The sequence below is a fragment of the Excalfactoria chinensis genome, chromosome 10 (genome assembly GCF_039878825.1).
Source record: "Excalfactoria chinensis isolate bCotChi1 chromosome 10, bCotChi1.hap2, whole genome shotgun sequence".
NCBI lineage: Eukaryota > Metazoa > Chordata > Aves > Galliformes > Phasianidae > Excalfactoria > Excalfactoria chinensis.
The window spans coordinates 9,254,670-9,270,771 of NC_092834.1; the positions used below are offsets into that span (position 1 = coordinate 9,254,670).

Below are 16,102 nucleotides of genomic sequence, written 5' to 3' on the forward strand. Positions count from 1 at the left end.
GCAGTGCTGGGAGAGATGTTTAGATGTGAGGCACATGGTTTAGTGGACAGCTGGACTAAATGATCTCAGGTTTCTTCCAACCTTAGAGATTCTGTGATCCAACAGATGTTGAAGGATGCTGCGCCAACATCTCAAATGTTAAACATGTTCCCTGTAGCCCAGCAGGACTGTGCAGGTTAGAAACACGTGCAGGGAAGAGCCCTAATGCTAGTTCACGACCTGGGCGTCCATATATCCTCCTTGGAAATCTTTAAATTGCCAATAAACAGTCGCTAAATTTAATGTTAGCTTTAACATTTAACCAGAAATAACAACAGGTAACATAGTGCCAAAGTTCAGCAGTATGAGAAAAAAAATGATTGTTATTTCTAACACCAAACAGTAGAAAATTAGGCTGCAAAGACCTTCTAAAGCTGGAGAATGACTTCAAGGCCTAAAAGATTCCTTCCCCCTTCCCACCCCCCCAGTTTTTAATATGAAATTCCTTATTTTGGATATAACAGGGAGGGAAACTCCTACCCATAGCTTCTACCTAAGCAGCATCAGATACCAACAAACCACCCCAAGAACTGCATCCTTCCGGAACTGCCATAATTACATCCATCAAAGAAAATAACAGAAACAACTCTCTCAGAAAAATCCCTTCCCTAAGCCAAACATCAACATGAAATAAAACCTGTAATGACTCAGGCATTCCTAAAGCATTTCAAAGCTTTAGGAACAGACACGTCTAAAGCAGGTTTTGAGCACATTCGTTTGAAAGCAGAAACTAAGCTAAATAGCCATTAGCACAGAAAAGAAATTGTTTGAATAATAATATACATACATTGTAATCCTTTTTGAAGAGATCTGAAATTATCCCTTCCTTCCACCTGCCTGTTTTCCACAACATGCACACACTTCTGAACGCAGATCATTTTGCACGTTAGGAAATGCATCTGAAACATTTTCCATTCCAATGCCATTCTCCTGATTCTCCAGTTGCACTGGGAACTGCTCTATGGGGTATTCTTTTCCACGCATATCAGCTTAGCTTTTAAATAAGCTTATCCCAACCATCTTGTATTTTCTGCTCCTTTTCCTATACCTCTCCGTCCATTTCAGTCTGTTCTGCTGTTAATTTCGAGTTACTATCCACTAATTTTGAGTGAAATACTGTAAACAGAAGATTGTTGCCTCGTTAGGTAGGCAACTTACAAGGGTGGCTATCAGCATTAAACACTCAAAAGAAAATACACTGCATGATCTTTAAAGGGCTCACATTGCAATTAAGAGACTAGACTTTTCACACTGAACAGTTATTTCATTAAAAATCGGTAACGCGGGGATTTGGGGTTAATTAACACACAAGCTTCAAAGGGACTGAGGAATTTTTAATGTGTTAATTTCTAAGAACTAAGAGAGAACAGTGACTCAAACACTCAATGTAAATATATTCATAGGAAAACTAAGCAGAGGGCAGAGTAATAGGGCAAAATAAAGCAGGTGGCATGAAAAAGGAAGTGGTTCAACCAAAGCAAATTCTACCACCCTAGAAACTCTTGTCTCCTTCACAGTGAAACCTCTTGATTAAAGTGACACAGGGAACATTGTTTTTGGGAGATGCTATCTCTGAGAGATGTACCCACACAGCAAAAAGGAGGACACATGCAACAGCCTGACAGTCCTCTATCTCCTCTCAAGAAAATGATCCAAAGCACAGTAATGCTGGCAGTTAAGCATTATTTACTCATACAAACATGCATCTAGCAACTTCCTCCCCATGTGCTAACAGCCTTATCTGAGCATCAGTTAATGTTAATCTACACAATCAAGAGGTGCCTTAATTTGCTGGACATTATACAGCAGAGAAAACACGATTCAAATGGTGTTTTCAAAGGTAATGTTTAAAGTAGTTAAGAACAACTAGGGAAAGCCTTCCTCACATGCCATTATGCAGCAAGGTCACATTAGCATGCATTAAGGAAGCACTGTAAGCCTTACTTGTGCATTATATTTTCGAGTTTGTGTCATACCCTCAAAGGTATTGAGTCAGGTTTTAATATTCCCTGATGGTAGAGACTGTGTGGGTAAACACGGATAACTGCATTTAAAAGCATACTACTTTCTCTATTAATTTGCAGCTTTAGCACTTGTTGAGGCTCAACCTACAAGCTTACAGATATTATTTTTAATAGATTTATATCTACAGAAAGTGGGATTGCTCTGATTGATCTACAAATCCTTAGTTTCAGACAGCTCACTATGAAGAGGTTAAGTTCTCATTATCTGTATATTCTCCTTTCACCTTTAGACTCTGCTCAAGCAAGTTATGTGAAAGGTCCACATCCTTCTTAAGGACCAGCAAAATCAGATGCATGTAAATAAACCATCACAAAAAATCCTATAATCAAACACTTTTTCTAATTATTTGATGAAGTATCTAATATTATTGTATGGGCCAATGTCAGCTCTGTCAGTGCACCCAGAAAGTGTAGAAGTAGTCTTGAGTTCAGTTCCTACCCTTCACTAAGCCAGACAAACTAGTTTCAGTGTAAAAGAATGGATTATTTTCTTCCACGTTACTTAAGACACAAGGTCTGTCTACATACACATTTAACCACGTATTATATATGCAATTAAATATTCCATCCAGTATTGGATGGATTTTTCAAAATCTGAGAAAATTAACAATAAAAGATAGAATTCATCTTGAATTTCTTTTTCCTGAATAAAGGTGGACATCTGGAAATAAAAAAACTTGGTTTTGTCCACATTGGATTTACATGGAAGTATCTGAGGAAACACATAAATTGGTATCATGAGAATCTTATTCCCATTTACCTTGATTTAATAGGAACAGGCTGTTTGAGCAGAGTTTGTTTCAGAGCAGCTTTGTTGCCCTGAACTCACACTTCAGATGATGAACTGAATTGTGCCTGGAGCTGAAAATTGGTGTTCTTGTCTATCTGTGACAATTCTCTCCTAAACAGCATTAAAACTAGATTAAGAAAACTTCCCATTTCAGCTACATTTCTGTGACAGGGTGTACAAAACCAGAACAAGCTGTTCAGTAGCCATACTGCAATGTTTAATATGTTCATTAGCACTGAGTTGAAGTGCTACAGAACCCTGAGAGTGCCAGCACACCCCAGGCTCCCTGAAAGGGCACAATTCTTAATTCTAACATGATTTTGCTCAGTTGTGAGCTTCCAGGAGAAGACAGCAGTCCTAGCCCAGTACCAAGCACCTCACGCTGCGTGCTCTTTTGGCACAAGAACACACAGTGGTAATGCCCTCCCCACTCAGAAGTGCTCTCACCGGTTTCTTTCATGCTTCCTTTCTTTGCACAGCATCAGGAGCAAAGGTCTGGCTGAAAGCTGTTGTAGGTTACCTCCTGGTTTCTCAGCCCACAGTGAGTGCAGAACATCACTCAGACCCCCTCAGACAGGAGGAAGTCTCCATCACCTTTCAGCTCCAACCTGTCCACACTTTTTCAATGCCTGGAAACTGAGCACCAGATTGATCCAGTTAATTTCCTTGAGGTTCTGGCAGCACTGTGAACTGAAGTCAAATACCCTTTAGCACCACTATTTGAACTCTAAGTTTTCTTTGCTTGGTATTCATGCAGGCTGTGGTGGGTGCAGCAGGCCTCAGCATTCTGCCTCAGCTATTACAACAGCTCACACGTGTCAGAAAAAAACCCACCGTCTTCTCTTCCAAACTCATACGTACCATCAGTCAGCAACTGCTGCACATAGAGAGAGCATTTGGGTTTTCTCCATATGAGCTGAAGACACTGCACAAAAGGCATACCAGTGGCCATTGACATGGCATTGGCAGTCAGCATCACATTAAACAGTGCAAGTAGAAGGGTATAAAGTCCCAGCTTAGTCATGCATTTAAGTGCCCAATTTCCTCCATATACTAATTGCACACACCTTACCAATTTTCCACATTGATATTAAGAAAGCTGTCCTGTGCGTGATAGGAAATGAACATTAACTTGCACATGGTCTGCTCTCTGCTCATTCCTCATATACATATACCACAGTATTTCTCCATGGCTTCTAGATCTGCTTCCCTTGTCTATCTCATTTTTTCTATGGTTCCTGTACTTGCCTCTCCCACTTCCTTCTCTAGAGTATAAGGAACTAAGCAATAAACAAAGAGACTTCATTCTTTCATGTAGCAAAACACAACCTTGGCTCACAGCTGCATGTGGCGATAAGTCAAAATCCATACCTTAAGGCTCAGTTGAAGATACAACTCTTCAACAGGCCAGTTCTTAGAAAGATCACATTCTGCACAGTACTGGGAAACTTCTTATATATACACACTGTAACCACATGAATATCAACAGGGAAGCCACTGATAGAAGCAGCCTGGGCCTTACATGCCAGGCTGTGCCTAACCTTACATGCCATTGCTGTAGTTTGCCTATAGACGCAGAGTACTTCTTTAGGTGCTCAGGGACTTTGATTATAGACAAAAGCATTTATAATTGTGAATTTCAATCATTAAATGCCACTCTGGGTCTAAAATCTACTGAGTTAGCCCATACATTAATGCAAAAAGATACATAGTAAGAGCAGTTCTACAATTGCAAGGAGTTAAAATGTAAAGTCTCCCCTTTTTTAAAATGTGGATTATACCTATAAATGATTTATTCCAAGTAGCCTTGCTTTTCTAAAAACATTGTTCTATTTATGGTTTGTCTTCATTTTCTGCCTTGCTGCCAACCTGCAATGATCAACCAGAACAATTTTTATTTCAGGACTCCACACCTTTGACGTTAACTCTTCCTTATCTGCCTTACAGATTTTAGAATTGAAAGCCAACCATCACGACTCCAACTAGAAGCACACTCCACTAAACCGTGCAAGTCAGTATATAGCCAGTATTCCTTTTAACCAGTCCCACTGAAGGGTTTGCTCTCTTGAGAAAATACAAAGAAACATAAGGAGGGAAGATCTAGCTTCTACCTCATAGTATCCTAAAATATAAAAGTAATAGCCTATATAACTGTCTAACTGTATCTGAACGATTTTACAGCATAGTGCCTTAAGAACCACAAACCGTCTGGAAGCCTCACAGGAGCCCATTCACCAGAGGACATCTTACTGACACACCTGTAACACAACACTATTTTTTCCCCTTGTTCACCTCATCTCTCCACAGCAGTTTAAAGAGGCAGACAAAGCATTCTTATCTTTCACTGTTAAGTTTTTATGGCAGTGTCACAGTGCTGATAACAAAGTACATCCAAAGACAATCAAGCAGCCACGCAAGTGGCAGATGTGATTTCTTGTAATGTTACTGTATTTAGTAACAGGTAATAAATTTCGCAACCATGACTGCATTGAAATTCATATTGTTAAATTTTGCTTATTTTTGCTGGCACAGTGAGCAATTCTTGTCTATGCAGACTGGAAGCTACCAGACCACCTGGCAGTCCAATATGGCAAAGCCATACAAAGCAATAGCCCTACTGCATGGGTTACAAGCTACCATATTACGGGATAACCTGAAATGTAGAGTAATGCCATGCAATTTCTATAAGGTCACAGCAAGAGATGAGAGGACATGTGAGGTTGTGGAAAAGCAAAATACCTTTTCTAAAAGTTGACTGCAAGCTTAGTCAACAGCATGGAATTGTCAGTAAAGTCCAGCAGGGACGTCACGTATTTGAAATCACAGCTGTTCTCCTCCACTCAGATGATATGCAGAGACAGCACTGAGACTCTGACAGACTCCATATGAAAGATTTAATCCTGCTCTGCTCAGAAGTTACTTTATTTCTGAGTATGAAAAAGAAATGATAAAAATGCCATTCAGTCACAGCAGCAACTTTTCAGAGCCACTCTGCATTGTTGGTGTAACTTAATCACAGCCTACAAGACAGATCGACAAGTTTGATCCTTTGGTGTCATTTGCTCTTTTTTCTTTTTCATTTTAACTTGGCTGAAATAAAATAAACAACAAGAGAACACTCCGTGCTGGCGTAACAACTTGTATAGAGCAGTGACAGAACAGACTCGATGGCAAACTGTGCTCTCTAGTGGAGAAATGTGATTCTGCGCAGTAAAGTTGCAAGCCAAGCTAATTCATCTACCTGACCAGCAGATTTTCAGTGCAGAAAAAAAAACCCAAGAATTTCACTGTATGAACAGAGTGCAGCGCCTCTGTCAACAGATTTATTATGACCTAGTTTGGTTTATACTGCGTTACATGAGAGACTACAGCTAAATAAGGCTTCTAATTATACAACAAAGAAAATGCCTGAGACATGCTTTTATGCTTGTTTACATTTAAAAAATAATGGCACCTTTAATGCAACAGCAAAACATTTCCTTTAATAACAGGACTACTAAGTTTGCTTATATGTGGTCCTTGTTAATACCGTACAGTGTGATGAAGGTGAGTTTTGTACCAGGTAGCACTGCCTGGTTTATAGAATGAAGACCGGGATTCTCCTACAAGTTTGATAACAAGATTATCTGTCTGTGTATTTTTAGCCATGAGAACTGACATGATCCCCAACTTACTTACTTCTAGTTATGCATACACCACACCCTTATCTTAAAAATACGCAGAATGGGTCTTCAGGATGTACTAATTCTTCTCCGGCTTGTTTTCTTATAACATTAAGAAAATACAACCCATTTTCTTCATCACAGCTCTTCTCTCACTGCTCTTTCCGGGTAAGTACAGACTAAAGAACACACAAATTCAATTTAATAGCAGATTAGTTAGAATTTATCTTTAATGATAACTTGAGCTTTCTCAACAGTATATAGAATTTAGCTTCTTTGAACTCTGCATCCTAAGTAGGTTGTTGGAATAAGTCTGAGGTTAGAAGACAGAAATATGAAAGTGTTTAAAAAGCTACATTCATGGTTAACATGCAGATTTTAAATGGTATTAAAATATCACATGTATTCTAGTTCAAAAGTAAGGATGTAGCAAGACACGGGTATTAAAATTCTATTTGATGTGGTTGCTGAATGTGACCATCATCTGTTGACTATTAAGGAAAGTAACATTCTCTTCCTCTTTAGTCCTTAAAGATGAAATATGGGAAGGAAGCATGGGGAAAAAGTTTCTTTTGGGAACACACACAGAAACACAGAACTACCTTTCATGTTCTGACCTCCCTAATACACTGTATTACATGCTTTGCAGCACAAAACTTCAGCAAAGCCAAGCGTTCAGATTGAAGAAGTATCATAAGCCTCATAAGCCATAAACAGAATCACATTAGTTAAAAATCTCCCTCACAAGAAAACCTAGCTGGCAAATATCTTCTTTTTAATGAAAAAAGGTTGATGGCTGACCTTATGCCTAGAGCAAGAAGGGAAGAGCTCCAGTAACTTACAATATAACTGGTACAGATTTTGCAGTGATTTAAACACTTGTATTTAGTCAATCCTATGACAGCAAGCAAATTTCCAAAGTCTCTACACCAATACCCATCATTTTGTCAGAGAGCAGTTGTCAATGATTGGATAAGAGAGAAATCTAGCTCTATTTCACTAGTTTTAGCATATCACTTAAAAGAAATATGAATTAGAATTAAGTGAAAACCTGTAGTGTGGGTATGCCTAAATATCTGTATCTATGAAGTACTGAAAGTCTATAATAGGCAGTTTCCGTTTACTACTCACCTGTCTCTGTCACTCAAACCATACTTCAAGTAAAAGCCACATATAAGAAAAACTTTATCTGAGAGAAGAGTGTTGAAATTAAGAAGGCAGAATCTGGAGATATCCCTTCAAATTCTGTAAAGCTATTGCTATAGATAGGTTATAATTGAGTGATATTAAGGTAGGTTTTGTTTAAAATACAATAGCAGTTGTGCAAAATTAGCATACAGTGGGGAGCATATTGTTATTAGCAATGTTGCATTAACACCCATCAGTTACACTTTGAGGAGGGGAGTAGTTGAGAGAAATGCTTGTTTTCCTGAGTGGGTTGGTCTGCAAAGCTTGCATTTTTCGCTACAAAATCTTTATCACAGAAGGCAGAAGTTCCACTGGTTCTTGCAGACTAAACTAGAGTTTGTTCACTATCAAAGCCTTGGAGAAATAACACAATCAAACAAGAAAAAACCCCAAATCACTGCTCAGTAGAATTATGTCTCAGGTTGTAAGCCGTCCAAGAATTAGGTCAAAATTTGTATTGTAGACTGAGATACTACCTAGAAACTCAATCTATCCCATGTAAGAAGTGCAAACATATTGTCTTTCAAATAAAATCAATCTCTGCATTTTTGAAGAGAAGACAAACCAAAACCCCAGGCAATTCAAACTGCCTTCCTATCCCATCCTACAAGACAACTGTGAGGTTTTTGGGACACACCTAGGAAGCCAACTACAGTGACCAACTACAATTGCTACTACAGCACTGCCAAGACCACTTTCAGGGTAATTTCCAGTAACTCCTTCAGAAGCTATTGTGCAAAGAATGCAAAAGCTTGCACTGACCTATTAGAATTTAAGTACTCTCTATACTCCACGATAAAGAGGTTTTAGTGAATCTGAAAGCACAGTCCAGGAGATTTCTGTAAGACAGAGCAGATGTCAGCCTTCTTTCAATGTCCTATAGCTCAGCAGCTGTAGAAGTGCCATTTGTGTAGCCACCTTTAGATTTCATGTGGTCCTGAATTGATACAGACTAAGAAAAAAGAAAAAGAAAAGAACGTTTAGAATTAAAACATTCATCTTTTAAAAACTGCTCTGACAACCAGGCTTTACAAGTATTGATTTATTTAATTAATTTTACTCTGGGCAGCCTGGTCTAGTGGTTGGCAACCCTGCCCATGGATCATTATGGTCCTTTTCAACCCAGGCCACTCTATGGTAACGAAGAAGATGAGCCATTTGTTTACAGTGCTGGGTTCCAACAGTAATGGGGAAAAGTAGCAACTAAACTCAGAACTTTTAAATATTTTAAGTCAGTGCACGAAATGGGTCTCACAGTCCCAAATTCAACTACTCTCACATCCCTCGCTCTGGCACAGCTTTAACTGGTGATATGAAATCTGGACCTGTCAAGAGCTTCCACAGAATCATTATCCCAGCAGGTTCCTATCGGATACAATGACACTGGGGAATACAGATTCTCTTGCTGAACGTGTACAAACCAAGGGACAATTCTGTTTTTTCCTCTCATACTTTTATCTACTATTTTAAGATCTACCAGCTCTACAGGCTGCTGAAGTGAGATCTCTGCTTACCCAAGAATGCGCACTTACTGATGAGAAGTCACCACTCATCTCTCTTATCCCCACATGTGCATTGTGAACAAAGTTCATCGGTTCTCCTATCATGTTCCGGTCCAATCGCTGACGCCTCTTCTACGAGAAAGAAGATCTCTCATGTTTCTACTCAGAAAATTAGGAGTTAGCTTTCAGGCAGAAACAAGCAGCCAGTTAAAAAACAACAAAGTCAGTGCTGCCACCCTTAAGTGACTAATGGCAACACAGCTGAAGTTTCTGGCTGCTCACAGTAGGGGAGGCTCAAACTCACCTTTATTACTGCTATTTGATATTCAGCAAAAGGTTGGGAAAGTCATTCCCCTTCAAGCAGGGGCTGAGACTACAAGCAGTCACACAGACAAAGCTTCTGGCTAAAATACATGCAGTTCAAACACATTATCTCATTTAATCAAGAGAACATGACAATGACGGCGTTTTCCATATAAACAAAAGACAACATTATGAATCAGGAAATCAGAAAAGAGATGACAGCTGTGCATCCACCTACCGGCTGGGGCTGCTCACCATTGCACCAGTTAAAGCAAACCAGGAACTCAGTCATTGTATCTTTTCAGTAGGTCGTAAGGTCTCCTTATTGAATTATTTCTCTGAAGTGAGTTTAGGAAGGAATCGCTTCTGTAGATTCACAGGTAAAGATCACAGACGGTATCTGACAGGTACACCTGGAAAAAGTTTATTGTTTAATTTATATGAAAATGCAGAAGTTTTGTAGCAGTTATTGAGCCACAGGCATTGCAACAAGACTAAAGCAAGAGCATAAAATAACTGGTTTAAACATATCCGCACAGAAGAGTGGGGTCAATTTAAAGATCAGTGTGTTCCTATCAGAAATCAGCCCTCGGAGGTGCACGTTTATTCCCAGACAGACAGTAGAATATATTCTGGTTTCTTTACAGAAGTGAAATTACAGCAACACAGGAATTACATTAAGCCCTCTTTAACAGTAGATAGCCCTGCTGCAGGTAGAGCTTGCCAAAGCTTCTCAACTCTTTTAGTGTTTCCAGAGATAATAGCTTGAAGAGACAACAGACGGAATGCTTAAGCTTTATAAACAGTTGCAAGAGAAAGTCTTCTTTCATCTTCTGTAATAAAGAGAACTCTACAAACACAAAAAGCCCTTAGACCACAAAAAAAATTTATATCAGCAACAGAAGCTGTTAATCAGACAAAGCCTAGAGCTTCCCAGAACGCAGAACTGTTAACACAGCAGTCCTAAGCCAGAGGCACAAACAGGAAATCTCCCTGGCTGCAGCACCCTAAAGCTGTGATAAAACCCAGCTTTCCAGGTTTAGGGATTCATAAGCTCCTTCAAATAAAATTCAGAGCTCTGGAGGAGCCTCTCATAACAACCTCTTCATATCCCAGATTATTAAAGCAAGATACTAACAGGTTAATCTATTTAAAAGCTTTTTAAAAGGCTTACAGCTTAACAGAATTTGCAACATTATAAATGCAGACATTCTGAATTAGCACTGAAGTCTCCTCACAGGGTGTGAACTCCCCCTTTGCAGGTATCTCTTGTACAGCCCCGCAGTGGTGTGATTTGCACTTCTATTTCTTCCACCCCTGGAGCTTCCCCTCACCTCCACACTTCTCACACTTCAAGCAGATCTTTTAAATTTCTGCAATTTATCTGTCAGAGCTTTTGTTCCATTTGCCTCTCAGCTGTAGGTGCCCAGTATGATGCATTATTGCAGAATGCAAAGCTTCTATTTAATACTAGATGGTTTTAATACAACTCATTCTCTGACTAAATTACCATTTTCCAGTCACTTCGTCCTCTTACTCAGACCATTATCACTGCCGTGTGAGCACCGTAAAGGCACTGTAGCCCCACAGGAACATGCAGAAATCAAAGCTGGTGCCTACACTTCACATTAGTCACAGGCTGTTTGGGTTTATTTCATGTTAAGGAGGCCATCAAATTTACAGTCTTCTTAAAAATCATACAGCATGTTTGTACACCAATAACCTACTATGAAAGCAAGCTTACTGAGAGCTTATCAGCATCAAATCATATAGGGACACCTCCCCAGCCCCCCCTGCAGTTGCAGCATACCCCTGCCATCAGTGCTCACCGTGTACCTGTGCCTCCACAGGCGTCCCACTGCTCGTCCTTCAAGTGCTGGTGTTCAGCCAGCTCCCAGCTTGGCAGCCCTGGCACATTTGCAGCTCGTGTCCCTGGCCTGCAATGCTGACGGTTAAAAGGGCTTATTCAGTGCAGGTCCATGCCCTCTTCACTTCAGAACTTGCCGCAGAAGTCTGTGTTGCAGCGTGCTTCAGCCTCACTACAGGTGTCAGAAAAGGAGAATGGGAGCCAGAACAGTACTGTGGTTTGGCACAAGATTCGTGCAGCAGCGCAGCTCCCTCGGCAGCACTACTGTACAGCCCGTGGCTCACTTCCACGCCTGCGGCAGCTCTGCAGGTGTCACCCCAGTGAACCGCAGCACCGCACGCCTTCCTGTTGTGCCTGACAGCTGAGCTCCTCTTTTCCTCTGCACGGGTCAGGGTGTCATCCTCCAGAGCAGGAACGGCCGTGTGCAGACACGGGGCACCACTTTCCTCCCAGGGACTCAAGGTTTCCACAATAACTGCAAGAATTTAAAAACAAATGTCCACGCGTTCAGGCGCAGCCATGAGTGATAAAAGCCAGCCAGAATCCCGAAACCAAAGAGAAAACAACATTTTGTCACCGCTGGCACAGGGACCAGAAGCGGACAATATCCTGTTGTTCTTTCTCTCTATTTTTCCCCACAGCAGCAGTATCGTCAAGAAGAGAGAGACAAAGGGCCGGGGGAACGGCTAGCACGCGCAGACACAGATGCTGAATGCGAGGGGCAGGGCATGGCTGTGCTGAGCCCACAGTGCCTGAATTCTACATACCCTTTACTGAGCGTAACATTGGGATTGCCCTATCGTTGCTCTGCAATTAGTGCTCAGTTATTACTCACAAGGCGTTATCGTCCCCCAATGGCTGCGTGCTCGGTGTCTGAGTGGAGAGGTATGGCAAGAGGCAGCGCTCCTTGTGCTTCTATACAAAAAACGGGCTTTTGGACACAATGTGAAACTTGAAGAACGCAGCAAAATTATTCTGCTTGGTGAAAGGAAGATTTAGAACAAGGTAACAGCAAGAAACTACGTAGTGGAAGAACCTCAGAGCCCAACAGACGTGGATTTCAGACGTGGTTTGAGATCAGTGCCCGACTACGTGACAGCGCCGCCCGGCCTGCTGCCACACGGGCCTTCCGCAACCAACGCCCACAGAGCGGGCACAGACTCCGCCCGAGGCTCCCGCAGCGCCGCCGGTACCGCCGGGCCGAGGCCCTCAGCTCGTGGCAAAGCGGAAACCAACTGTATCACCGAACCAGCACCGGTACCGGTACCGCCACCCGGCCCGGCCCGGCGCTCCGACACGCTCCCGCCGAAGCTCAGCTCGGGCCCCGAGGGCGGGCCGTGACCTTGACGGCGGCGGCGCGGCTCCCGCGGAGGACAGCGGGGCCCGCATGGCAGCGGCCTCACGGCGCAGCTCCGGTCTGCCGTGCTTTGCCCCCCGCCCCGTCCCGCCGAGGCCTACAGCGATGCCGCACGGCCGCTCGTTGTCCGAGCCCCGGCCGTTAGCGCGGCGGGACGGAACCACCGCAGCCCGAGGGGAGCGCGCGCCCGCACCACTGCGCGTCCCCCCCGCGGCCTCCCCGGCTCGTAGCGCCGCCGCTGTGGCGACACCCGCCCTCAGCGAGACGGCCAATAAGCGCCACCCAGCGGCCGAGCTGCAGCCCTATCGGGAGCGAGGCGAGCCCGCCCTACCCAATGGGCGCCAGGCGCACGGCGTCTCGGGCTCACCATTGGTCGCGGCCGGGCGGCAGCCGCCCAATAGGGGCGCAGCAGCTCAGGGAAGCCCCATGCAGCGGGTGCCGGCCTCCCTTTGCGGAGCGCTCCGGCGCGGCGCGCACCGGCCCTGCAGCTCCTGCTCCTCTGCCATGGCGCTGCCCGGCAGTTGACGTTGGGCTTCTCCCCTTCCATCTCCTCTCTCTCTCTCCCTTCCCTCTCTTCCCCGGGTCCCGGCTCAGGCACGTAGGCGGCCGCTACCGGCGACCCCGAGTCCCCGACCCCGTCCTCCCTTCCTTTCCCCTCCCCCCCCCCCGGAACAGGCTGTAGGAGTCGGGCCGGGCGGCTGTCGGCCGCGCCATGAACATCATCATCATCGGCATCGGCGGGTGAGCGCGGCGGGCGGGGCGCTCCTCGTGCCGCAGTGCGCGGGGTGCGGCGCGGGGGGGGGGGGGGGGGAAGGCGCCGCCTGGCAATGCGGGCGGCCGCGCGCACGTGGCCCGAGGGGCGCTGCCCGGCAGTGACGGCCCGCGCTCCTTCCCAGGGTCACCAACGGGGGCAAGACCACCCTGACCCGCAGGCTGATGCAGGCCCTGCCCAACTGCAGCGTGGTGCACCAGGACGACTTCTTCAAGGTGAGTGTGTGCGCGGCCGGGAGCGGCGGCTGCGTTATCGCTCCTCGTTCCCAGCGCCCGTTATCTGCGCGGAGAGACCGCAGCAGGGCTGGGGCGCGCTCCAAATCCCGCTGTGTGACCGTGCCCATCCCAGCCGCTGCCCCAACCAAACGGCTTTTTCTTACCGCTGTTTCAGCCTCAAGATGAAATAGAAGTTGAAGATGGCTTTAAGCAGTACGATGGTAAGGCCTCTCTCCAGCATTATTGAACAGTGTAACTCCGCTTTAATACTTTGATCCTTCTTGGTCTTGGTGCTGACCGACAGAGCTGGTGCTCTAACAGTAGTGTTTTGTCTCAGTGATCAGTGCATTAGATATGGAGGCGATGATGAGTACCATAAGCGCTTGGATAAAGAACCCGGTCAAGTTCGAACGCTCCCATGGGATCAACAACACACTGGATGCCCAGATCTCACCAGACAGACAGGGAGGAGATGAAGCGATCCACATCCTTATTATCGAGGGCTTCTTGCTTTACACCTACAGGTACACACAGTATGACTTCGTGTATTTTGATTCCTATGACTTTATCAAAGGTGCCAGTATGGACTGATGTGAGTTCAGGTGTCACAGGCCTGAAGCATGCACCAGACAGAAGAGACAGGTGTAGTTTTCCCTTTCTGTTCATTGGTACAGACAAGCCATAACCCAGCACACATCTCTTTCAGGCCCCTGATTGATGTATTCCACCATCGGTACTTTCTTTCCATCCCGTATGAAGAGTGTAAAAGGAGAAGAAGGTGAGTTTCTTTGTAAATTCCTCTGGTAGCCCAGTAACATCTTCAGCAGCTCAAGACTTGATTTCTCCTTAAAGCTTTTTTTTCTTTGACAGGGTAGACAGTTAAATGTAGTTACTATGTTGAAAAACCATATTTCCTCCCAGCAACCAAACCCCATGGGTTTTTAATCAGGCTATTGTGGACAGACAACTATTTCACCCAAACTTCTGCAGCTTTAGGAGGAGGCTATTCATGAACACCAACATCAATCAGCTAGGAATCATTTCTGCATCTTGCACACTTCAAACCTTCACATTTCAACTTCTTTTAACACCTCTGTGCTTGCTGGTGGTAGCACTGTTGTTAAGGTTAAAACTATGCTGAAATGCATTCAAAATAGGGTGCAGAAAAACTGAGTGCACATGATGTAATTTGCCTGAGCTGTAATTAGACTGCTCTTGAATAACACTGTGTTAATTTATAGTTCAAGGAATTACACTGTACCCGATCCACCTGGGTTGTTCGATGGCCACGTTTGGCCTATGTATGTAAAGCACAGGAAGATAATGGAAGATCTTGGTGTTGATGTGGGTAAGTCTTTAATAACAGAAGCACTTTAAGGCTGTTAAAAAGCTCTTTCTTTAAGCCTGGGAAAATACATATATATATATATATATATATATATATATATATATAAAATCTAAACTGTTGGGTGGAGTTTGTTTTTTCCAAGTAAGGCAAATGCATGCTCTTCAAATTAGAATCTGACAGGGTTAGAGAAGCATAATTCTTTTATAGCTCTCGTTATGTATTCTTATTTTAAGTGCACTTGAATGGAACAAAATCCAAGGAAGAACTGTTTAATGAGGTATATGGACAAATCCAAAATAAGATCGAAGAGTTACTTAACACGCAGGTATGTTTTCATGCTTCTAACTCCAGGGCAACCCTTTTAAAAGCTACGTTGAAAAAGCATGAAGCTGTAACTTGAAAAGTATTTATGTCTTTCTGTTTAGAAATAAGCTTCCACTGATTCTTGTGGCTGAAGATGACTCCTGTTTGCTCTGCACTGTCTACCTGACTGCCACTGAAGTTCCAGCTTCTGTGAAGACTCAACTCCTGAATTCGGCTTCATTGAGTTTTCTCCTAAAACTGAGTTACATATGGTCATTAAAAAGCATTTTCCCCTCAGCTGTCATCTTAATTTGTGCTTGAGCCTAGTAGCTGGCCTCGTGTGACTTAAGTCTTGTTACCATCTAGTCTACTGTAAATTCTATTTGCATGCACTTAAATTATAATAGTAAAGTACCATAACAGAACTGATGGTAGGTGGCACAGCTCTGCTAATACGCATACACTACATCATGGTTCACTATGACTATACATCAAACAACTTTACACTTAAAAGCCTTGTCTGTTTTTTATGAAAAATACAGGTGTGAGAAAAGCTGAATAATGCAAATGCTGCTTTCAAGTCATGTCTGACAGAAAACGTTAGAGCTTCAGCTGACATTGATAGCTATGGCAAAGCTGCCAGCTGTTGCCCCTTACTAACCTGTTCTGATGTCTATAATCTATCTACATGCTTTTTTTTCCCCCCTAAAGAAATAAGGGGAGTAGGCTTTT

General features: G+C 43.5%; 2 protein-coding genes across 5 annotated transcripts; one reads left to right on the plus strand and one right to left on the minus strand.

Moving 5' to 3' along the window:
* Positions 1–281: 281 nt before the first annotated feature.
* On the minus strand, positions 282–12,986 carry LOC140256810 (CDC42 small effector protein 2-B-like). Of its 4 annotated transcripts, XM_072345621.1 has the most exons (5): positions 12,211–12,986; positions 11,338–11,850; positions 9,747–9,921; positions 9,218–9,337; positions 282–8,655 (listed from the first exon to the last, which is right to left on the minus strand). In XM_072345621.1, exons 3-5 carry the CDS (start codon positions 9,798–9,800, stop codon positions 8,581–8,583), a joined length of 249 nt encoding a protein of 82 aa, XP_072201722.1. In that variant the 5' UTR covers positions 9,801–9,921; positions 11,338–11,850; positions 12,211–12,986; the 3' UTR covers positions 282–8,580. The 4 variants fall into 4 exon arrangements, with proteins under 4 accessions (XP_072201722.1, XP_072201725.1, XP_072201723.1 ...); XM_072345624.1 differs by lacking the exon at positions 12,211–12,986 and having other exon boundaries at positions 9,236–9,337; positions 11,345–12,200; XM_072345622.1 differs by lacking the exon at positions 12,211–12,986 and having other exon boundaries at positions 11,345–12,200.
* A 161-nt stretch (positions 12,987–13,147) lies between these two features.
* LOC140256997 (nicotinamide riboside kinase 2-like) lies at positions 13,148–15,667 on the plus strand. The gene is made up of 8 exons (XM_072345957.1): positions 13,148–13,473; positions 13,629–13,719; positions 13,895–13,940; positions 14,057–14,243; positions 14,426–14,497; positions 14,961–15,067; positions 15,301–15,392; positions 15,493–15,667. The coding sequence occupies exons 1-8, from the start codon at positions 13,445–13,447 to the stop codon at positions 15,496–15,498; spliced, it is 630 nt and encodes a 209-aa protein (XP_072202058.1). The 5' UTR covers positions 13,148–13,444; the 3' UTR covers positions 15,499–15,667.
* Positions 15,668–16,102: the final 435 nt, after the last annotated feature.

What these genes read in the sequence shown, in the direction of transcription:
- LOC140256810 (XM_072345621.1), bottom strand. Translation starts at nt 9,800, where the DNA reads ATGACTGAGTTCCTGGTTTGCTTTAACTGGTGCAATGGTGAGCAGCCC. An exon ending in ATGGTGAGCAGCCCCAGCCG is followed by an intron (nt 9,338 to 9,746) that starts GTAGGTGGATGC and finishes TCTTTCTCGTAG; the next exon opens with AAGAGGCGTCAGCGATTGGA. An exon ending in CAGTAAGTGCGCATTCTTGG is followed by an intron (nt 8,656 to 9,217) that starts GTAAGCAGAGAT and finishes CTTTTTTCTTAG; the next exon opens with TCTGTATCAATTCAGGACCA.
- LOC140256997 (XM_072345957.1), top strand. Translation starts at nt 13,445, where the DNA reads ATGAACATCATCATCATCGGCATCGGCGG. An exon ending in TTCTTGCTTTACACCTACAG is followed by an intron (nt 14,244 to 14,425) that starts GTACACACAGTA and finishes CATCTCTTTCAG; the next exon opens with GCCCCTGATTGATGTATTCC. An exon ending in AGATCTTGGTGTTGATGTGG is followed by an intron (nt 15,068 to 15,300) that starts GTAAGTCTTTAA and finishes TCTTATTTTAAG; the next exon opens with TGCACTTGAATGGAACAAAA.